Source organism: Camelus ferus, chromosome 3, assembly GCF_009834535.1.
Source record: "Camelus ferus isolate YT-003-E chromosome 3, BCGSAC_Cfer_1.0, whole genome shotgun sequence".
NCBI lineage: Eukaryota > Metazoa > Chordata > Mammalia > Artiodactyla > Camelidae > Camelus > Camelus ferus.
Window position 1 is genome coordinate 100,448,377 of NC_045698.1, and position 24,259 is coordinate 100,472,635.

A 24,259-nucleotide genomic window follows, 5' to 3' on the forward strand; every position below is an offset into this window, starting at 1 on the left:
GTCAAATATTTCTTTCCCCTTCCCTAACCCACTTTCTCTTCCTTTTTATCCCAAGGAAGTAACTGAGCACATTGCACCTTGACTGGAGTGTGGGAGCCACGAATAAAAGCAATTTTATTTTGAAAGAACAATCGCAATTATTTACATAGTTAGCAGACACCTAACCTAGCCCTTTCTTTATAATAAATCACACAGGAAGACTGTGAAGTTCAGGCAAATCAACCATTACTAAGTGCCTACCAGGAAGGCCAAGCAACTTGTGCAGGACTGCACAAGTCAGTGATGCGGCTGGAAACTGAACCTCAATCTCTAAATTCTAGGCTTTTTATCCTCTTGATGGCAAGGACTCTGCCTTTTAGCCCTGGGCAAGTTTCATAAGCAATTAGAGTATCACCAGCTGAAGGATCAGAATTTCAAATGCATCCAATTCCTGTAACTACTGTGACAGATTTCAAAAAAGGACCCCTCCTTATAGTCCCGTCCTTTGCAGTGTAACTTTGCAGCTCCTCCATCTCCTGCCCGAATTCAGACCTGGCCTTATGACTTGCTTTGACCAACAGATCCTGGTGGAAATAAAAGTTGTTCTAGGTCTAGGTCTTAAGAAGCTTTGCGTGCTTCCACTGGCTCTTCTGGAGCCCTGCTGGTACTCTGTGAACAAGCTCTGGAGAGCCCGCCGGGTAAGACATGGCCGAGCCTTCACTGCCACAGTCAACCAGCCAGCTGCCACAGACACACTGAGTGAGCCCAGCTGAAATCAGCTGAACCTGGCCAGAACTGCCCAGATGACCTGAAGACTCATGAGAAATCAGAAATGGTGGTTATTTTAAAGGTACTAAATTTGGGGGCAGTTTGATACAACTATCAAACAAATCCACTTTAAGCCAACAGAGAAAGTGAAACAAAAAGTTGGTCCTAAAAGATGTCTTCAACATGGAAAAGCATGTTGATATTTAGTAAGTTCAGACATCAACATGAACAATCAGGTGTTTGAAAGTCTACATTCAGAAAGTAAAGTCCTTTTTTCTTTTTTTTTACATTTTTTATTGATTTATAATCATTTTACAATGTTGTGTCAAATTCCAGTGTAGAGCACAATTTTTCAGTTATACATGAACATATATACATTCATTGTCACATTTTTTTCTCTGTGAGCTACCATAAGATCTTGTGTATATTTATTTCCCTGTGCTATACAGTATAATCTTGTTTATCTATTCTACAAGTCCTTTTAATTGTGGGATTTAATTCACTCTGAATCATTAAAAAAAAAAACCCTTTTAAAAAGTTCTTCTTTGAAGAGGTAGGAACTCTGGATTGTAATACGACTTTTAGAGAATTAACATTCTTTTTAAGAAGAAGCCAATGATGTATAAAGAGGTCAGATAACGGAAGGAATGAACCTACTTATAAAACCCCAAGAATCTGTCAGGACATGAGAGAGCTGCTCTTCTCAGTTATCCTGATTTGCTTTCACCAGGCTCCTGAGAGATCAGGCAGCAGAAAAGTGACCGAGTGGAGGAGCGCGGGGCGAGGCAAGCACAGGGTGGGGAGAGAGCCAGACGGAAGCTCTCAGCACTCACTTTAACAAAACATTCATCACATAGGCAGTTTTCAGTTCCTCTTCAAACTTACAGTGAAAAAATCTGATAATGGTACCCAAGGTTAAAGTCTCCATTACATAACTGTAATTACTTCGTATGAAAGTTAAGAAGATCATAATAAGGAAGCCAGTTTAAGAGCTCTCTTAATGAAAGAGGCTTATGAACAGCATGGTATGGCACACTGGGCAGAGTTCTCAGCAGGAACCTTTGGCATTAAGGAGCTGTCTAATCTTAGCCACGTCACTAAAAATAACAGCGAGCATCTCACGAGTGCTTTACAACTGCCAGACGTTCTGCTATGAGGTTTATGCGTATTAGCTCATTGCGCCCATTTTAAAGGTCAGGGAACTGAGGGCTTGTACGGTTACAAGACTTGCTCAGTGTCACCTGACTGGTAAACAGATTCACACCCAGAGAATCTGAGTGCAGAATCCTGCTTCTGACCCTCAATACTGTGCTAACTGTACTAGGCCCCCGTTTCCTCACGCAAAAGTGAAGACTGGATAGCAAGACTGAATTCAGTGGGAAAGGGTGACAGGAGCGCACTCCCTGGTGGTGTGTGTTCGGGAAGTGACGGGGACTGGCACCTTTCCGGGAGAAGGAGCCCTTGGGAAATACGCCAGCGTTAACCACTCCATGTAACCCTCTGCTTCTATACACAGATGGAGAAAAGGTGCAGCGGGTTTGGGAAACAAGTCGACTACCACCAAGCAGTCACCCTGAGTAATTCACCACCTCCCACCAAAGCTCTGGCTGCCCTTGGGCTTTCTCTTCAGGGCCTGGCAGAGTTGGCACTAATGAATGTTGAATGAGTAAATAAATATTCCACCACCCCTGCTGCAAAGAGCCTGAAATCGGACACCGCTGTTTTGCCGTTTCCTACATATCTTTCGCATGTAACATCCCCAGACCATAATCTCGGCAAGGCCAGAAACAACACCGGCCTTGCTCACCGCTGTATCCTTTGCACCTTGACCTGTGCCTAGCACACAGTAACTGCTGCACACGGTGCTGCTGCTACTATGAAAGCGGCTACCAGATTCTCACACTTCCAATCTGACCGAAAAGGGGTAAAATACATGACTGAAGATAAAGCCATATTATTTGCTCTTCATCTCTGTGGCTCGTTGTTCAAATAGCCAACCTAAATTGAGTATCTTAAGTGCTAGGTGCTGTAAGTGAAAACATGCCCCATCCTTAAGAATGGATCTAACTGGAGACATAAATGAGATATATATACATATACACACAGTATTTACGAATTGTGTGTGTATGCACGTGTGTGTGTATATATATTATATATAAAGCAATACTAATTCAACAAATATTTTTGGGGCATCTACTACGTGCAAAAGCACTGAGTGGGGTATAAAAACCTGTAGGGTTAGTGGTTGCCCGAGGATGCCGTCAGATGAGGGAAGAGGTGGCTATGAGCCGGGCGATATAAGGGAGAGGGTACAAGGGGAGTGTGCATGGAACTGGTCTAGAAGGCTGCACGATGTTAAAAGCGAAGAGGAGGAGCCTGAATTCCAGACGGCACCAATCCTCAGCTACATCCTATGGCACAAGTGATCATGAGCTACATCCTACAGCATATGTTATGATCAATTTTAGGGTCTGTGGCAAGGAATTTGTTAGTAATAACGACTTATATATTTTCATTATAAAGAAAGGTATAAATGCTGCCAGGTTAGACTGGTTTGCTGTAACCCTTGTGAAAAATAATTTGGAAATACCTGTTATAAATGTAAATATACATACCCTGACTCAGCAACCCTGCTTTGGGGGAATCTATGTTTAGAAACACAGCTGCTACACTGAAAGATACATAGAAAAGGGTGTTTACTGGAGCCTTGTCTGTAGGCAAAAATCATGAAACAACCTGGATGGAATATTATGCAACTATTTAAAAAAGTGAAACCCACATCAATTGATCTGGAAGGATGTCTGGAGTATACAGTTAGAAAAACAAGTTGCAGGGAAATCGGTATATGATGACCCTGTTCTTAATTAAAAGCAAACAACCCAGAATGCCTTAAATATGTGTGAGTGTGCACGCTTACATAATTATACAGAAATGTGGAGGCTAAGAGGAGACAGGAAAGGAAGGAAGAGGAAAAGAGAGGCAGTGACCAAAAGTTTATTAACTTTTCTTGGTATTATTTTGCTAAAGGGGATGAACACACTGTTTTGCAAATTTTGAAAAGGTATTTATTTGTGAAAAAAATAATAAGTAAAAATAATCAAAAGAGCCAATCCCCTGTGCTATACAGCATAATATTGTTTATCAATTCTGCATATGCCTGTCAGTATCTACAAATTTAGAACTCCCAGTCTGTCCCTTCCCACCCCCTTCCCCCCCTTGGCAACCACAAGTTTGTATTCTATGCCTATGAGTCTGTTTCACAGATAGGATAGACCAGGACAGAGTGGCATGAACTGTGCATAACCCATGTCCTCCAAGGGTTCTGGAGTATCCCTGTGGCAGCCATGTGGCATATGGGCTGTGGCAGAAAGAAGATGGAGAACCACTATGCTATGAGCAACAGAACCGCCATTTTTTTTATTGGAGAGTAACAACAAAAGCAGTGTTGGAGGAAGATCAGTCTGGCAGTACAGTGCAGAATGGACTGAGAAAGGAGAGGGAAAAATCTAAGAAAACACTTAAGAGACTACTGAAGTGCCAAGAGTCTGAACTAGGGTATGGTCAGCTTTTTCCTGTTGTGCTGGCTTCCCAGGGAACAAAAACTTAATCCCCTCTTGGTTTTCAGCCTTTGTCTCTTACTCCTAAGCCAGTGCCAGGGTCTCTGTGGTCTCAGAGGTGTGTTTCTTATTATCTACTTTAACATTTTCCTCTAAATTTGAAAGACTGATTAGGCCCTCAAGCTTAGGGTTTCTTTTTCTTTTCTTTTTAAATTATAAACTAACCACTATTTAGGTTGTTGTTCCATGTAGGATTTCACTGATTGCTCTGGCTTTGACTTCTGAGAATGTTTACGTATTTTCAAGACCGACTTCAACAACAGTCCCTCTTATTTATGACAGTGTATTTTCTCTCTCGCACCTTAGTTGACTTGACAGCGTAAACGACTCTCTCCCACCCCAATTTTAAACTGTTGTCTCCTAATTCTCCGGCTATTCATTCAGGATCTTTTGTGGCTGCTCTATTTGGATGCCTTCCAGAGCACTGTCCTTGGTCCTCTCCTGTCTTTTTCCTGAATACTAAAGCAGTTCATTCTTCAATGACCTCATCTGATTTTCCTGCTTTAGCTAATACCTACTTAGCTTACATCTCCTCTTTTCTCTGACTGTCTTTACCACATTGGGCTGAACTCTCCTACAAGTTTCAGTAAAAGAGATAGCGTACTAACCTTGCGAATTGCTGTTAATACTATAGATAAAATAAGTTAAAGCTATAGCAGAAGTCAAATCTAAAATAGAAATAAGCTGAAGAAAGATAATTTAGAAATTCAGGCAAAAATAATATACTTCTCCTCTTCTGGAGTGTTCAGTCACTACTTTTCTGAAAAATAGGCAAATCGATTTCTTATAGATCAGTCAACACAAATGTATACAGTACAAGTCTGCAAGGATAATGTCAATTCTTAAGCAAGTAAGAAACATCAAGATGAAAGCTACAAAAGGTTACTTTTTTGAGCAAGATAAATTAAACAAAGCCAAACCTCAAATTCTTCATTCCCAAGCTTCGGTTACCCTAATTTGTTCAACGCTAAATGTCCCAGAGTTGTTCCAAGACACTGTGAAAAGTAACCCATTTCAAAGTCTTAGAGCAAATTTAAAGACTGACAACAATTAAAAATACATTTTATGTACTTTCCCTCTGCACACGTCAGCACGTCTCCATCTTTACACCTGTTTCCTATCTGGAGAAGATAACCTGGGCAGTCAGTGCTCTTCCTGATACTCACTGCCTTTCTCTGCCAAGACAGAAGTGCAATCCATCCCTACACGTCTTCTTGGTTTATAAGTCAAGCCTGTTGTTCATAAATTCCACATGTATGTATTCAGGCTTCACTATGTGCTACACACTCTTCTGTTTGCTGGGATACAGGGGTAAGCAAGGCAGACAACATCACTGCTCTAAAGGAACTTAGATTCTAGCAGGTGAGCAGATAAGCTAAACAATTATATATATCATGTTGAGAGAAATTAAGAGTAAGTGACAGATGCTACTATTTCAGATAGAACAGAGGTCTCTCTTAGGAGCTGACATTTAAGTGGAGGCCTAAATACAGTGGGAGAATGAGCCATGTAGATACGTGGGCAAAGAACATTTCCAGACGTAGAATGCATCAGGGGACCTAAAAAGAGGATTATGCATCTTTTAGAGAATAAGGAGATATTCTTAAGTGACTAGAAAAAAAAAAAAAGGCTTACACCAAGGGTGCATAACCTGAAGTTATGTGTCTTGTGTCACATAACACACAGGATGACAGTATGCATAGATTAGTTTCCCCCACAGGTGACTGCAGTCTCCTCTGGCTCGTGTCCTGACCACTCAGTCCTCACCTCATCAGCTCAGTCCATCGGTATCAGTCTCCTTCTTGTTACCACCTTTTCATTCCAAAGAGCTGAATCAACTCCTGTTTCCCATTCATCCACAGACTTTCCTCTCTGAAGTTTCAGTTATGCCTTCTACGGAAAGTGGACATTTCAAAAAGGAATTGGGGGTGGGGGCGGGGGGCTGGAAGCTGGGGGTCAGGGTGGAACAGGTGTGAAGATCCCTGTAAGACCCCGGGACTGCTCTGTGAGGTTGCACGTGGGGGCGTCTTCCTCGTCTCCATCTCCGCGCACCCACGGCCTCGCTCAGTCAGTGTTTGCTGCTGCCAGTGCAGTCAGAAAGACCTCCGAGACGACGGAGTTAACCTCCCACTCCACCCGTCTCAAGAATTCCTCTCCTAGAACAGGCCTCTGTAGCTCTTCCACCCATTAACACATTGTACCTGGCTGCTTATGCAGATTCCCGGTGTTCACACAGGAACACGGAAGCAAAGAAAAATCAAATTTAACCAGACACTGGAACCGGGATTTAGAACAGTCATTTTCTTCTTCCATGGCTTTTTTAGTTCTGACTTTTCCTTCTGGTTTCACTTAGTTATTCTGTTTTCTCTTTTAAACATGTCTGTGGTACCACCAAAGCACTGTGCAGCCCCATTAAACGATATTATCAATTAAAGGGTCATTCATGCCTCATACATTGATTTAGAGATTATTTTATCTCTTTTTCTCACCTCCCCTTTAAAAATATTTCTTCTTCTTAGATTATATTCAAAACCTAGTACCCACAGACTGTGCCTACACCAGCCCATCGCATGCACTTGGTCATCAGCGTTTTCTACTTAACAGAAAAATCTACCAGCCTCCTAGCTAAAAGAATAAACTAGGAGAGTCCAGGCTAATAAGAGAGTAAAAAATAAAACCAAATTTAGCAATAAAGCACATCTGCCATGCTTTAATGGCTCTTCTTCCCTTTCCTTGGCCACTAAAAACTTACAAACCATTTTGGGGGGAGAAAGAGTAAGTATTGGAGAAAACAGGTTGTTTTCAGCACAAACATAGGAAACCTACTAAGGTTCTTAAGCAGACTACCCTCACAAAGACATTCTCAACAAAGAATTCCAGCACTAACAGAACGGTTACAAAAGGTATATCCAATTTTTAATGCCGCTGCCTGTAGCTTCATGATTTCAAAGGCAGGAATTCATTCCAATCCTAGCATTTGATGAGTAACAAACATGACTAAATTTATAAATCGGTAGTGACAACCAAAATTTACTTAATTTTCTAGAGTACTTTCACTAAGAGTAGACAACTTCTTTTCAGGTTATGAGGAATACAAGTAGAAAACACATGTAACTGTAACTCTCTGTTAAGCTGTTTTATGGGTGTAAATAATTTCAGTGTGCTTGAGTTGTTCTTGTCGTAACGATCCGCAAATAGTTAATTCCCTGATACACTGAGGGCTGCATTGGGAAATAAACTGTTTTGGAGACTGCTGTGAGAATTAACATCTACTCTATATCTGCTATCATCAGATTCCCTTCAAGTTCAAGGCAAAGACAGGTCTTACTTGAACATAAAATAAACACTTAAGAAAAAAATCAGGCTTAGAGGTGAGTAAGCTCTACTTTTTTTCCGTACTATGTCAAGAAAAGGGAATATGTAAGTTGTTAATATAAAGCTCCTTGATAGCTTGAAGAAAACAAGTCACAATTTAACCACTGAGAACTGTCCATTTCGGATGAGTTACCCTGGGAGGCTAGGCACTTCTTTCAGGGGTATCCAACACAGCTTAAAACATCTTCTATAGAAATACCAACATGGGGCCTTCTAAGTAGCCTCAATGAAAACAAATGTTATAATCTGGAAGGAGATTAAATTTCCACATTTTTGGAAGTACTCAAGTCATCTGGAATCACATAAATAAGATATAAATGATCCAGCTAAGGAATAAATACATCTTCTGATTACGCAAGAACATTTAGGTGTTACTACGGTATAATGAGTCCAGTTTCCTTTCAGGCTTACAAGGTGGTTTTGAAGGCAATTTCAAAAGAAGAATATACATGGCCTCCCAAGGTGGAGGCTGAGAAAGAGAAAGACAACGTTCATTTTGGGTTTTCTGTTCTAAAAAAATCAATCTAACTGGTTTAGAATTACACCTTGCCCTCAATAAACTCAGCTGGAGTCCAAATGACAAATTTCACGTTAGGTTCTAATCGAATATTTTTAAAAGTTTCCCTATAAGAAAGCTGCCTACAGACGTCATACATCATTTTTTACACTGCTGTGTTGACCAATTTCAACTGCCATTTAACTCGTTTTTGGACTTGGCTCTTTGTTATCTAAAGAGACTTATAACTGGTTTAATCCACCAAACTTGTTTTTCTGAAGTTTTTTTTCCAGCCACTTTACTAACAAAGAAAAAAGTAAATACAGTCAAGTGAGCTTCATAATTCTCCAAATTTATACACTTAGGGCAAATTTCGGTATTCATTACGGTCAGAAGCTCTTTTTCACACAGCTTTTGAAAGTAAAGTTTCTTAATGACAAAGAATCTTTGCGTACTTAATTTTATAAGAATACCAGACAATAAAACAGAAAGGGGGTAGTCTACCATTTATTAATAAAAAAGATTACAATCTGGTTGAAGTTATCAACATGGCGAGTAAATTCAGGTGGCACCTAAAAGCTAACAAAAAAAACAAGACTGGAAAAAAAAAAGTCAATGTTAAAAAAAAAAAATGATCTTGGCACTTGGAAGCTTTAAATATGGTAGCCCTTATGAAACTGGGACCCATAACCCTTCAGTGACTGTACACACTATAGACACTGAAGAAGTCTTAGTGCCTGATAAATAGGAAATACCTACACAGGCACAGATGTCCCAGTGTACTTAAGCCAAGGAGGGTCATGCTGGTTTGAGCTCAGCACCTTTGGCAGAGCTTTAAAAATTCCACCTTGAATTTTTATAGTACTTTTTAATTTTCAAAGTAAACAACCATGCACAAAATCATGCAAGCAAGAATGCTGGGTGCTCTATTTTACAGACGCGAAAACTGTGCTAGAGAGCAGCAAGTGACTACACAAATACACAAGAGCAGGGATGTTTGATCCCAAGTCTCCTTTATACACTGTTTGAAAACCCACTGATGACAAAAATTATTAAAGTTTCAAGAGGGATTTCTAATACAATGTTAAATATTTCCCTTCAGATCATTGTTTTCCTATTTTTCTTTTTCTCTTTAAAAGTCCCATCTGTGAAATGAAAGTAAGTAACAGCTGCATTCTATACTACAAAGATAATGTAAAGAATCATAACAACATAGAAACTAGAATTAAAAACCTTCCTTGGGTTGTTAATAGGTTTAAATGAGATAAATGCTTACAAAGTCCTTAGCACAGTGGTGCCACATAATTAGGAAAAAACACATTAGGGAGTAAAAGGGTTAAATAATATATAGGAAAGAATATGGACAATGTATATTTTTTAAAATCTGCTAAAGTAGTTGATTTCATTAGTGACTCTTATAAAACACCTGACTAATCTGTACTATGCTTCAGGTCTCTAGAACTAGAGGCCAGATGTTAAGAGAAGCCTGCCGGGGAGCTTAGACTACTGACAATAGGATATTCAAAGTGGTAACACCGCTCACTAATTCTGTGATCTTTTTCTAGACACTTTCCTATAGGTCTCATTTCCTCATCTGAAACAAATAAGAGTGTGGGGAGCAGTGAGCTCTCAAGTCTCTTCACGCTCTAACCTAAAATCATTGTGTCTAGCATGTAAAGCAAGCTTTGAGAACCAAGAGACCCACCTTTCCTGGCTCTGCCAACAACAGCGGTCGCACATTATTTTCTACATACCATCAACTACATCATTTTAAATTATTATTTTATAATAATAATAAATATTATAATAATATAGTAATTTTATAAAAATGCCAAATCTGGGTTCATTTTTGTCTCTTAGTTGACAACGTACAACAAAAAGGTCAAAGAATCAATTTCAGTATACCGCAGTTGCCTCCTTCACGAAAGCTATAGGTTAAGAGGACCGTAGAGTTTTAGAAACAGAAACACACGCACACACGTGTGTTGAAAATAATTCATATATAACAGTTTAAAAAGTCTGACTCCAAAACACCGAGGTATTCAAGGTCGTGGACTGGTCAGCTCAGCCTCAGAACTCAAGTCCTCTGATTTTCACTCTAGTTCTTCCTACTATTTCTACTACTGGATAACTAAATTCAATTGGAAGGGATCTGAAAAATTTTTAAAAACCGCCAGATTTGCAATTTACATCATCTTAAAATTAAGGAAGCACTAATAATCACAAAATAAAAGCACTAAAACGTTAAAACAACAACAAAGTAAAACAGTATCCATAACAAATCGGTAGAGCTTTAAGGTTCAACATGTGACAAGCATAAGGTCATAAGTCACTGTCCTGACCCAACCAGCATGACATAATAAATCTCGTACTAAATCAGATGTCATTTCACAACAGCTTTTAAAAATTGGCTATCAAATACACTTTCATAACAGCCACAGCTAAATTTTATCGACAATTATGAAATCAACTAGAATAAAGGTTAATTATATTATGAAAAGAAAAGTTAACATTTATGGCAACAAACTGTATGTCCTAAACACCGTATACTTAAGCTAAACTCTCAGATTGTTAGTTACAAAAAATAAAAATTCAGTGTAAGGTAACATGCTAAACATCTACAACTACTCATATCATTAAATCTTTCTCTCCTCATATATATTTTTTCTCCTCTTATATATATTTGGTGCCCCACAGCGTGAATTTAAAAAATTCAAAGGTAAGAGGTATTTTTACTAAATTGGTTGTATTATAGAAACTATTCATCTTGCTGAAACTTGCTCAAAAGAAAAAAAAAGTTAAAGCACTCCAAATTAATATTTGAGTTACTCTGTAATAGTATGTTTAAGGACGCAGCTCTACCAAGATAAGTCATTAATATTTAAACTGGCCCAAAGATAACATTAGGGGATGACACACTTCCACTCAAAATAATTGGCTTTAAGGACTACATTGCAATATAAATACTTTAAATGGCTGTCTAGCAATTGCAAAATCCATAATTTATTCTATATCTGAACCATTAAGTAAGGACTTCTCTCCTCAATATTCCAGCAGAAAAAGACACAATCCGTGGAAATATATTACTAAAAAAGAGGATTACACTCCAGAGTCAGATGATCACCTATTTAAAAGTGCACTAGGAAACGGAAATAAGTATGGTTGTATCAACATAAGATATCATTATTTCAACTATATCCCAGTAATTAGATTTTTATTGATTAAACAGAAGCCTAAATAAAAATGGGAAAAATACGAATTTGATTTTAGCTGAAATGATCTAAATAATAATTTAGAAATAATTTAAGGGAATTTAAATATCCATTCCATCCTTTTTGTTTCCCCCATAATAAAGTACAGCAAAAAAAAAAAAAAAAAGAACAACGTAACCCTATAAACATTGAGGGTTATATTGCCACAATTAGCTTTAGATTTTTACCTCAAATGAAAAACTAAATTGTAATCCTGGTTAATGCACTCCCTCTGTACTTAAAAACTCAACCCCAATTTTCTTTTTTAGCCCTCTGATTTCATGACAATTGATGCAAACTGTTGGTTTTCAGAACTGTTCTCGATATTTCTAAACTTACCCTGCAGCGTTCCACACCTCTAGTGCTCCTCCCTCTTGCCTCCCTTCCCCCAACAGCCGCTAATTCACAAGCTCCACTAGAAACCTGTATTTAAGGGACAGCCTTGACTGGTAGCGAGGAATAAAAAGGCAACCTGTCAAAATTAGGTGTTTCGGGGCTGACAACACTCTCTACAACTAATTCTAAGTGGCTATAAAATTGCTTATTTTCTAAAATATACCTTAGTGGGTAAAATCAAGACAAAAATCACCATCAAAATTAATCCAGTTTAGCATAAAAATGATCACGCACAATTCAACGAGAAAGGGACACTTAGTGGGTCTTTTCTTTTTCTGTTTCTAAATGGAAATTCTCCATAAGAATATTTTCATTTACTTGAGAAATAACAAAACTGAAGTAGTATAAACCAGAAGAAACTGAGAGCAGCTGGCTCTCCGAAATTACAGAAGTAAGGAGAGCATGGGCTTTTAAACTCTTCCAAAAAGGTCAATAAGTAATTGATTTTTCTCAGTTATAGCTTAATTCAACAAAATATTTCTTGAAAACTCTTTTGCGACACTATTTACCGATGTGTATCTTCCATGACTCAGAAATATGGAAGCAAGTGCCCATTAATTTGGCAGATACCTGTAAATACTGCATTACACAATTACCAGGATGTCCTCAGAAGGGTAAATGCTATTCAGCACAAATCTGTTTTGCCTATTCATTTGCTCACATAAATAGCAGTATATAATGAGAAATTATTGCTCATTAAAATTAGGTATGAACTTAAAAGTAGAAGAAATATATTTTAAGAGATATGCCAACTTATTTGAAACCCAACATAAATTAAGATTTCCTAACAATCAGGCTATTTCAATCACCTTCAGGCCAGAGTGGATGAAGCCTTACATAACCAACCAGTTAATACATATGTTCTTTCACATCGGGCACTTACACTTAAATAAACCCTTTGATCCAATCTCTGCTTCACTACAATCTCAAAAGGCCCCTAAAGTGATATCCACCCACATATGAATTTTCCTGTTAATGCAATTTGCATTTAATCTACATTTCTGCAAGGTACATTTCAGAATAAGTCTATCATAAAATTTATAAACAGTCAATAAATATTGAAAGTGGCCAGTTTAACTAAAGTATCTGTAACATCAACAGACCATCAAAACCACAAAATAATACAAATTATGTTATCAGGGATAAAAATAAAATGGAATAGACAAAGAAACATCACAACAAGTAATTTCAATAAAATCTGACCACATGCCAATCACACATTTCTGTACTGGAGTCATTCCACACTAAATTGACACACCTGAATACACAATGTGTTTTATCTTTTTTTTTTCTTTTACTAATAATATGGTCATAACAAAAAAGAACAGGGTTCAAAAAAAGAGAAAAGATTCTTATCATAAAGCTAAAAATAAATAACCAAAGGGAAATCTCTTTAAACATTCAGAAATAAATTTATACACATGAATATCAGAAATATTACGCTTGAAAGAAAAGATAATTAAACACTCACTGCCAGAACCTTTGGAGAGGGAAAAGGTAGAAACTAAAGAAAGTAGCCATTAAAAAGGGAATAAATCATAATTCAAAAAAATCTCTTTCTTATGCCTCTTCTTTCTGAGAAAACAATCAACACAATGTTAACAAGAAAAACGAAAAAGGGAAAGATTTTGAAATTGACACAACACTGTAAACTGACTATACTTTAATAAAACATTTTTTTTTTAAAAAAAGGGAAAGATTTTGCTTCACTCTTCCTGTAATTGTACAGGTCATTTTCATTATGTTAATAAAATTAGACACAGATGCAACTGATAATGAGAGATGTTAAACCTACATAAATTTTCATAGCTTCATAAATGTCAAACCGAGCCCTAAACTCCACCTAAGATGGTTTACAGATTGATCCTGCATCATTCTAATAATCTTACCCTTTAGAAAATTATCAACTTAACACTAAACTTTCATCATCTCATAAGAGCTCTAATTCCACCTGAAACCATTTCCACCTTTACCTCTTTTTCAGCAGTTTTACCATTAGTACTGAAGTGAAACAATGTTGAAAATCAAATTATGCAGAAATGTGCCTTCACTAATGTTACAAGTTTATACGAGATTTATTGAATTTCAGTATTTAAAAAGCATATTGCATTAGAATGGCTAATTCGTTTTACTCAGAGCATGTATCTGAGTATCAGTAAGGTTCTTCTTGTTTTACTATTAATGAGCTTAAACCTCAAATAAAAGAAAATACTATGCTCAGTCATGATATTCATAAGTTTACTATTTAATGTGATAACTGGATGTTGTGCTGGGTTGACACATCAGAAGGAATTGCCTTCCCTGGCAAAACAGTGGAAAGTGCTTTTTTTAAAACATTCTAAGAAAAAGTACTATTAAGTCACATCTTAAAAGTCAAATTGTAATTTATGCTTTTAAAAATTTTAAATAGAATGCAAGTGAAGTTTTCAGGGGATTTAATATTCTTCTATCTAAAGTCAGAAAGTCAGGAATCAATACAGTTGTGGCCTCAACATGTTGATTTATTGGCCGATTACTCAGGGTCACTGGTCATAATGTTTGGCTAGAACCATGTAACAAGTAGAGAAGAGAAAGCAACCAATTTTAGTTGTATCAGGACTGTTGTTTGCAAACAATAGGCTAATTCAGTGATGGTTAAAAAAAAAAAACAGTTTCAATTTATTTGGAAGAAGCTTTGTTCTGGGTAAATCACAGTTCCCAATGTTAAGTTAATGCTGTAAGCTATAAAATGTTCAAACTTTCTCAAATGATCCTGTGTAAGTTATTATATGTTTCCGTTAGGACACAAACTACTGATTCTAATTCCAAATCACACATAAGCATAAAAACAATCATTTCACTGTATACCAAAAAACCTGGAAAGATCCGCACCAACACTGCTGTGTCCGCCATCATATGGCTGTGATGAGGCTGACACACTTTCTAAATGCTATCAATTACGCGAAAAGGTATTAAAGCTATCTTTAATGACTTAAAGTATGTTCATCTAAGACTTAACGCTCCAGATTCCAGATTATATAGGGTTTCCTGAAAGTTCACTGTGAATGGAAAATAAGTTCTTGTTCCATCCCCTTTTTTTTTAGTAAGGAAAATGAAAACAATCCTATGCTGATTATCAGAACAAAATGCATTAATAATCCCCAAGCATTTCCTAAAATATATGATTTTTCTTTGTACAATTACATTTGTATAAATCAACGTAACAGTTTCCTACAGATCCCTTAATCAAATCAACTGTACGTATTCTAAGACAACAGCATATTCAATCATGAATTCTACTGCCAAAAACGTGAGATTGAAAAATTTTAAAAACAGCATGTTTTTACATTTAAACATAACAGTTTATGTGATAGCACCTCAAATCTTCTTATTGAAAACATTTCAAACCTTCAATTCATAGTGACAACAATAAAAAGCTAAAGCAGTGTTCTAAGCAAACCATAATCATTATTTAAATAACAGATTAATACTTTACATTACATTAAGACACACATGAACAAAGGATTTTTTCTTCTTTTGATAAGAAACATCTAAGCCTTTTAAAGGAACAGAGCACAGCCTGTATGTATCTAAGTCTAATTTTTTTCCCCCAACAAGAAAAGCTTCCTAGTTAAAGAGGAAAAGAGACACCTCAGTATAAGGCTATATCTTTAACAGAAAAAATATTTTAAAGAGTTTTAAATAAACTCTTCACTGACTAGTTAATGGGAACAGTGAGTATCACTAACATTTAAGAAAAAAACTTGAAACACTTAGGTACAAATAAATCACTGTGTCTACTATGCCCTTCCAAAAAAAGAAAAACCCCAAAAAACAAAAACCCCCAAAAACCAACAATCCACTGATTAATCAATCTTGTGTCTCTACAATTACATTATAAAGTTGTAATTTTCCTTCACACCTAAAATGTGATGCACATTCACCTGAATCGAGGATGAGGGTATTGGATAGAGAACTTAACTCCTACCAACAGAGAGAAACATCTAAATTTAGAATTTTTCCCTGGTAATTTCACTTTGACAGACCTTTTTGAGCTCAAATGGAAATGGCAATGTTCTTGTAAATGACTGAGAAAGAAGAAGACAGAGACAAGTCACACACAGCTGAGACCAAAGCTTAGCAGTGCTGGCCATCAGTTACACACTTGAGAACCTGTGGGAACATTTGAAAGTAAAATCAAGCACCTTGTTGCCACCAATTCCTTCCTTAAATAAACCAATCAGCAGACACAACCTCCCTACTTTAGGTCAGGAACCCTGTGGGCAAGTCCCAGGTCTAATACTCGGCTCAGGTACACTACTCAGTGCATTACTTTAGCAACCTCAGAACTCAGATTCTTCAACAGAACGTTCAGTTTAAAGAAAAGAGAGCACGGTTCAAGCTTCTAATTTTTAACCCTTTAATCCCGTCACTTCAAAATGTAAAAATATAGCACAGCTTTTGATTATGTAAAACATTAAGAGTACTTTTCACTGTAACCTAAAGAGCATATTCTAAAACAGCTTAAATGAACACATACAATAAATACATTTCCAAACATTATACCCCCTCGAACATAGTTTTTACTGAAGATGCCTGTTAATGAGCAATATTATTTTAAATTTTGACATAAAATTTTCAACCACTGGCCAACGAGATACTGAATACCATGATTTCAGGGGGAAAAAAACCACACCTCGAAATGGTTTTGCACAGATACATCACTTAGGCTGTCTACCACGCCTGCTTCCAAAAGACCACTTAAACTTGTTCACATGAAAAAGCACATGCATCACTGGAGAACACATACAAATAAACGAGTATTTCAATCTACTCATCTGTCTTAAATGTACCACTCTCAAGAAATAGAAAAGTATTCACCTTACCTTGAGTAGCCATTAGAAAAAACCGATCGACCTGGGAAGTTCAAAGTCCCCAAGGAAGTCAAGTTATCATCTCCAGATCCTTGGCATCTATTCCAATTTTCTGAACCAACAGGAAGTGGTGGAATGACATTAAAAATAGGTTTCTGATCCTGCTGTTGAGAAAGGGATGCTGTATTCATGTCATAGTGGTACATCTGTCCCCCAGAGGTACTCACACCATGAACAGAAATGGCAGACATTTTATTACCAATTATATTTGCCCCAGAAAAGCTTGCCTGACAGTAAACTGGGCCCAGTTTCTCCTGCTTAATTACCCCAGGGGTGCAGAGTTCAATAAAATCTTCTTTTTCTGTTTTCACCTGGGGCACTGGCACACTGGTGGGGCTTGGTAAGATCAGATCTCCATTATCCTTAACTTTAGGTTTAGTGTCCGGTAAAACAAGAGGCTTATAGTCCTCATTTGAGCTTCCTTCCAAAAGGAACGGGTCACCCTCTCCTGCCAAAGGAGAAAGCAAACAGTTGTCATCTATCAGGAGGTCTGAGCTCCAAGGACTCTCACTCGTTTCTTTACCTGGGGACCCAGAAGGAAACTCCAAGTCCTGGAGTTTTTTCCTCCAAACATCAAAGGTGCTTTGGTCTGTGGCATACAACTTCACATTACCCCCGTTGGTGCCAGTCTGGCCCTTCAAATGATGCTGTTCTGAAGACACGTCAGAGTGAGTCTTTTGAAATTCCCTCTCTGTGGGGGCAGCAGACACGGCAGCAGGTGCCGAGTTCTTGGGGTTCTCTGGAACACTGGTCGACTTATTGAGGTTCGCGATGCTTTCTTCCAGAAGCCGAAAGTCTGTCTCCCCAGAGGAAAGGCTGGTTTGGCCCTGCGGTGGGAATCCCAGGTCATTTCCCATCACTTTTGTTTCTGTCTCTCCCATATACAGTCCCATTGAGAGTGAAACTGCCTTGGACAGATCTGGCTGCTGCGCGTTGTTGCTTCCTGAGCCTTTTGGAAAATCAACCAAAAGTCTCTGCTGCTTGGAGTCTGACTGTGAAGCGGCAGCCAGTGAGGGTGAAGATGCAGAAGCCTTAGCAGTAGCTCCTCCCCTTAGGGTTTTATAGAAGTCCACCACATTTCCCCTCTCCCGAACAAGCACACTGCTGGGGATCTCTTCTCTACTGGGGGTGCTTAAAGATTCCTTGGGGTCCATCAGGGAATATTAGCTACAAAAAAAAAAAAAAAAGGAGGGGAACATAATAAGCTAGAAAGTCACATTATCTCTGTGATCCGATTAGTAAGAGCCTGTTAAATGAACCTTTTAGTTAGCTCCGAATCGAATTCAGAAGAGTAGTTTATCTTCCAAAATAAAAAAAAAAAAAAGCTGTATCCCCTGTTCCCATTCAATGTGCCGTGTCACATTTAAAAGTACAAGGCAGTCCATTTGCACAGCTGAGGACAAAACTGTATCAGCTGAGCTTGGCTATTCACCCAGCCACGCACAGAATTGTAACTCTGTTAATCACAGACATTATCACTCATTACATCTGATTATTCTAAAGGTTCAAGCTGATGTCAAAGTATTTAATTAAAAAAAAAAATTCCTGCCTCTTTTCAAGCAATCAAGGCTGTTGTGCTGTTCTTCGAATCATACACGTAAAATCTGATAAAAACCATGCTAGAATTCTCTAATTATTCTCAAATTCCCCTCCTACCAGCTGGTTACACATTCAAATCTTTTAGTACAACCTACCGGTGCACATTTTATTTCAAAAATAAACAATGATGATTTGCTTATCTTTCAACAGGCTAGGAAAAGGCTCTTATTTTTAACCCACATTTCTTACTGAACGTACCTATCAGCTGCCTGCCTTCAAATTTTGGACATACGAAATGAAATACACTGCATACAAGCTAACTAAAATTCACATTTTAAAAAGCAGAATAGAATGTGTAGTAGATTCTCGGTGCAATTTTAACTTCTTTAAATACAACAAATAATAAAACCCTCAAAACACAACTAAATCTCAATGAAGCCACTTACTTTTTTTTAAACTGCTTAAGACCCTCAGTATGAAATACTGTATCTCTAAATTAAGATTTTTCCTGACCAAACATCGAAGTACTGAAAAATAGATGGAAAAAAAAAACCCCCAAAACTGTAAAATCGCATCCATATTAATCCAAGTAAAATAATACCGAATAAAATACTCGGAAAAGTTTTCTCTGCGATCTAAAGCTTCACCTATACTAATCCTGAGCCTTTTCTCAAGAGAGTTACGTTGCTGGTAGACTATTAACAATCAAGATGTTTTAAGAGGCGGGCACAGATTTTGATAAGCACACTTCCGACATTATAGTCAAAAACCCGTTCAGTGAAAGGAAACTTTTCCTGCACGGAGACTTTAAGAAGCATAAACTTCACAGCCCTCACTGAAAGTGGGAGTGTAATGAAGGTACAGAAAGGTGGGGATCCGCCACTACAAATCTTGAGGGTAAACTGCTTCTCTCTCCGATCCTCCGCCGCGTTTATCTGATAACGATCTCTAAACACAAGGTATCAAGTGGAGCCTAATGAATTTCCACGCCGCTTTGACAGCTGCCTTCCAACTCGAAACCAAAACAATACTTCCTAAAACGAAACAATCCCTCAAACGACTTTATCCCCCCGTTTAAATCGCAAATAACCCTGTCACATTAATGGGCCTTAATGAACCGTGCGCAAGGGTCTTAAGTGGCATTAGAAGGCTGCAATTATCAAGTCTACAATCTCAAAACGTCAAACCAGCGCCGGTCACAAATGGCACCACAAAACCATCACAGGTAGGGAGGGTCTTTTTCCAAAAGGGGCCCCTTCAAAACGTCAGGCGCGGAGTGATGCCAAGCGCTGAAGAACAAACCCTCTCCGGGGAGAGAAAACTGCGAGGTTAAAAGAGAAATGCGTCCAGACCTGTTGAGTTCTTTCTCCGACACGCCCACTCCTACCAGATAACGCCAGCCCTGGCCGAAGTCTCCGAGTCGCAGGCTGTCAGCCCCCCACGTGTGCACACGCACACACACTCACACACACACACACACCCCGCGCGCCCGCCGGAGAGGAGACGCACGGGAGCCTCGACACCAGCCCTGCTCGCGCTCGGGCGCGCCAGGGTGGAGTGGAAAGATTCGGGCCAGGAGAATTCAGACGCGGCCCCGCGTTCCCCAGGAAAAAAAAAGGGGGGGGAGGGGTGTTTGGGAGGCCCTCCGGGAGGGAAGAGATAGGGGACTTGAGCAAATTTTAAAAAGAAGCCAAGGATTCTGCCCCGGGGAACGAGAGGCTGGAAAGCCGGGGCGGCTCGACGAGGCTCCCCTCGCCGAGAGCTCAGGTTCCTCCCCCTCGGCCCGGCCGGGGGACGGCGGCCCAGGGAGAGGAAGAGGCCAGCGCTGTCACACGCGCGCTGCCCTTTCGTCACCGTCACCCGGCCCTCGCCTTGCCCCCACCCCCACTCCCCCAGGCTAATAAAAGTTTGCAGGCTCCCGCGGCAGCCCCCGAGCTGGCCTCCGGGCCCCGGCCCGCACCTCGGGGAGCGGGCGCCCGCGCGGGCCCTAGCCCCCGGCCCTGCCCTGCCCTCCCCTTACCTCTGCCAGCGGCGCCGCTCGCCCTCCACCGTCCGCAGCGCCCACCGCAGCTGAGATAAACAACTTAGCGTGTGAAAGCAGGAGGAGCGGGAGGGAGAGATTTTTTTTCTAAAAAAAGGAAGTAAACAGCCGCCCCCTTCTCCACGGGGGGAAGGGAGAGCCCCTATTTAAAAAAGACTCCCATTTCCCGGCTGACAAGCCAGCCCCCAGCCCCGCGCCCGTCTCCGCGGGCCAGGGCTCCTAGGTGCGCGTCCTCCGGGCTGGCGCCCCGCCGCTCCGGCCGCTCCGGCGGCGGCGTCTCTTTCCACCCTCTAGAATCCGTCCCCGACGGGCGGGCGGTGACTCGGGCTCCAGTCACAGACTCGAGCTCGCAAAATGGAGGAGGAGGAGGAGGAGGAGGGGAGGCAGCGCGGACACGCGAAAGGGCCGCCCGGCCGCGGCGAGCGAGCGGGACCGAGCTGGGGGCGGGCGGAGGCGGCGCCACGGCGCGCACACACTCGCACACACACGCGCTCCCACTCCACCCCCGGCCGCTCCCCGCCCGAGGGGCCGCGCGGCGGCGGCGGTGGCGGCGGGGAACGCTGCAACCTGTTGGCGACGCGCGGCAACTGCAGGGGAGGCCGCGGCCCCCGCCCCCACGCCCTGCGCGCGGGCTCCGCCGCCCCGGCCGCGACGGCGCCTGCACGCCCGCGGTCCCCCCGGGCCCGGCCCCGCCCCCCGGGCCCGCGGGGGCTTCTCTTCGCCCGCCCACCCCCTCACCCCCAGGAAAAAGGAGAGGAGGCGGCGGCGCGGGCCGACCTGGTCTTTCTGAGGCCGGCTTCGGAGGGAATCCGAGTTTCCCTAGTTTCTCTTCTCGCCGCTCCTTCCCGCCCCCGCCCAGCTCCGCGACTCCCGACCCACTCTGGAGCTCGCCGTGTCCCTCGGCGGCGACCGCCGGCTGCGCCCCTGCGGGTGACAGCGGGCTGGCTGGGGGATCCGGGGCAGGGCCCGCAGCTTAGCCGCGGGGGTGGTCCGCGCCACCGCCCCCGGGCCGACTTACGCGAAGTGTGTTACTTCGCATGGGGCTACGAGGTTGCACGGAAACGGTGCCGCAGCGTCTCCGCGGCTCGCGGGGCCGGACGGCCAGACACGCCCTCCGGAGAGGCATCAGGGAGGGGAGGGCAGGGGAGGGGGTCGGGGCGTACGTACTCTGGGCCCGGGGGGGGAGTCGCGTGCCGGCGGGTCCCCCACCCCGCATCGTCTGGGCGGCCCAGTCTGCAGACGCCGCCGCGCGCTCGCACCCAGAGAGAAGTTGCAAAGCAGAACCCACCCTCCCCCGCGCCCCGACTGTCCCCCACCCTCTTCCCCGAGTCTGTGAGGCGGCGGCAGCGGCAGAAGGAGGCGCCGCCTGCCAAGTTCAACCCCCATCCTTCCCTCCTAGCGCGCTCACACTTGAAGGAAGTTGCACACCAAATGCAAAACCTACTGCGAGCTGGATTTCTTTGCTCTTTATTATTACTGTTATTATTATTAAGGAAAGCAGGAGGTGGCAGGCCTAAGAGCAAGCTGCAACGAAATAGTAAGTTGCTTGCAAAGGACGCCCTCCTCCCTCCGCAACTTCCCAACTCCCGACCTCTCCTTTCACCCCCTCCCGGGATAGCGTCCAAGTTCCCCGGGGAGGCCCCTCCCCCGAATCTTGACATATGCTGCACTCTTCTCAACGCGTCGCCCACCCTTTCGTCTTCGTGGGACCCCGCTTTCTCCAAATAAAACAAAATACACGCAGCTTTAAAGTATCAGCATTAAACTCCTTCCAGCTGTTCCCGTTACACGCCTCCCCCCTCTGTCAGAGGGTAACACGTGGCCCATCCCCAAAGAGAGGGGCGTGGGGCGAGGGGTGTCGCGCGGGAGGCCGCCGCCCCAGCTGCTTTCTCCTGCTCGCCGCGTCGGGAGGGCTCGGGCGACGCGAGGACCGAGCTTCCTACCTTGCGCGGCACATACTATGATTTTTGTGACTCGGGAAAAGGTTGTGCTGTGTTGCTTTAGGGTTTGGGGAGGTAACTTTTGCGCCCCCACAGGTGACAGTACTTGCCAGCTGCTGACGAGGGCGGAGGCTGCCGCAGCTCCACCTAGCCCTTCCCGGCCGGGCGCTCGGAAGCGGCCGCTCCTCCGGCCGCGCTCAGACTGGCGGCGGCTGCTCTGCCCTGACATCTTGCAGAGGATGGGGGAAGCGCGTGCCGGAAGCCGCCCGCCGCCATCTTGGTAAAGGCCGGTGATGCCGCCCGGCCGCCCGGCCACCATCTTGGCAACGGTTCTCGGTCGCGGGCCGCCAGAGTCGCCCTTCCTAAGTTCTGAGGGGTGGACGCTGCCCCGTGTGTCGTCTGATGTGACAGGAGAGCACTAGGCTCCTGGCAAGCCGCCAGCCCGGAGGCGATCTGCACGGGTCGCCTCCAGATGATGCCAGGGCCGCCATCTTGGCAAAGGAAGAGCCGCTCGCCGCCTCAGGAAAGAAAAGGGAACCAAGACCTATGCCAGCGTCGAACCCTCAGCCAAGAGAAGGGCGCTGAGCAGCCATAGATTAACAAAAGTCCTTCTAGATCCTTTTCTTTCCCTTGGCGCCAGTCAACTGGAGGGAGGCCCTTGTCCTGGGTGCTTATAGTGGACACTGGGTGAGAATTTACTCCGAGAACGCTAACTTTCCTAACTTACATGTCTCAAATACTAGCATCTTTTAGTGGGTTGGGTCCCCAAACAACCAACAGTTTCATGGGGAAAAAAATCAAGACCCAAACTTACAATAATGTTATGCATGTTTTAAAAGTGAGTTCAGTAACTCATACTGATGATTATCCTTGTACAGCTGCTTGAAAGTGATACTAGAAGTTTCATATAAATATGTAATTTGCACATGTAGAACATATGTAAAGGGACCGTAACAGTTACCTACTAGAATACCACTTCCCATACCATAAACGTATTTCATAGTTGAATCTCTGCTGTAACAAAAAAAAAAAAAAAAAAAAAAGTAAAGAAAAGAAAAATCCACCTCATCTCGCTTACCTGTTCACATTCTCTGTGGAGGGTACCCTGCTTTTAAATAATACCTGCTTTTACAAGAGTGCCGCTTTGACTTTCTTCCCACTCATTTTTTCCTGCATGTCCAGTGGATCACCTTAAAATGGAAGAAAACACATTTTAAATTAAAAATCCCCATTGAAAACACTTCCAGTTGAGCAAAGTGGTTTTTCTATGCCCTGGTCTAAATGTGCGTTCTAATTTTTGAATTTGATAGAAAAAATTCTTAGTCTTTAGTCTTTCGTGTTCATTTGAAAGCAGGCATAAACTGTGGACTAGCCCAGTGCCTGCTTTTCAGAGTTAGAATTATTATGCTTTATGGCTAACATTTATTGATTCTTTCCACTACGCACCTGCATGCACACACATGCACACACTCAGACTTTTGCTGACAATAGGTGAATAGACAGGTATTCTAATTTTTGAACATGAGGAAACAGAGGTTTACAGAGCTTGCGGTATATCCAAGGTTGTACACCTAAGTGTAGAGGGTAGAAATAGACAATATTGAAGAGGTTTTTCTTCACTAACCTCGTAATTTCCATAAAAGAGTATGCAAATCCCATGATAGGCTTGCAATAAGTGTGTATGGAATTTAATTCAAGAAATGAAATCCAGTGCACTAGAAAGGACATGAGATTAAGCGCTGTAATAACAGCAGTTCTAACAGTAGTTACCATTTATTGAACTTCTACTACCTACCAGGCACCATTGAAAGTGTTTTCTATATACAATTGAAGTCTTTAGATAATGAAACATTACTAATCTGCAACCCATGGAAGTTATAATTACTACAAGAGAAGAAATAGGGGGAATCCCCATCTGAGGGGGAATATATTTGATTGTCTAAG

General features: G+C 41.8%; 1 protein-coding gene and 1 long non-coding RNA gene across 7 annotated transcripts in view; one reads left to right on the top strand and one right to left on the bottom strand.

Moving 5' to 3' along the window:
* The window catches only part of NR3C1 (nuclear receptor subfamily 3 group C member 1), a 104,256-nt gene extending 81,679 nt beyond the window's left edge, over window positions 1-22,577 (bottom strand). Inside the window, exons 1-2 of one of the 6 annotated variants that reach the window (XM_032477024.1) lie at window positions 22,426-22,577; window positions 16,748-17,962 (exon numbers count right to left, since the gene is read on the bottom strand). In XM_032477024.1, the coding sequence (XP_032332915.1) occupies window positions 16,748-17,949 (1,202 nt within the window). In that variant the 5' untranslated portion in view covers window positions 17,950-17,962; window positions 22,426-22,577. Of the gene's footprint in view, window positions 1-16,747; window positions 17,963-19,686; window positions 20,178-20,354; window positions 20,849-21,152; window positions 21,476-21,542; window positions 21,670-22,425 lie in introns of those variants that run through there. The other 5 variants (XM_032477023.1, XM_032477022.1, XM_032477021.1 and 2 more) reach the window with 5 other exon arrangements.
* LOC116662750 lies at window positions 80-520 on the top strand. The gene is made up of 3 exons (XR_004318766.1): window positions 80-89; window positions 277-279; window positions 345-520. It is a non-coding gene; the product is annotated as an uncharacterized LOC116662750 (long non-coding RNA).
* Window positions 22,578-24,259: the final 1,682 nt, after the last annotated feature.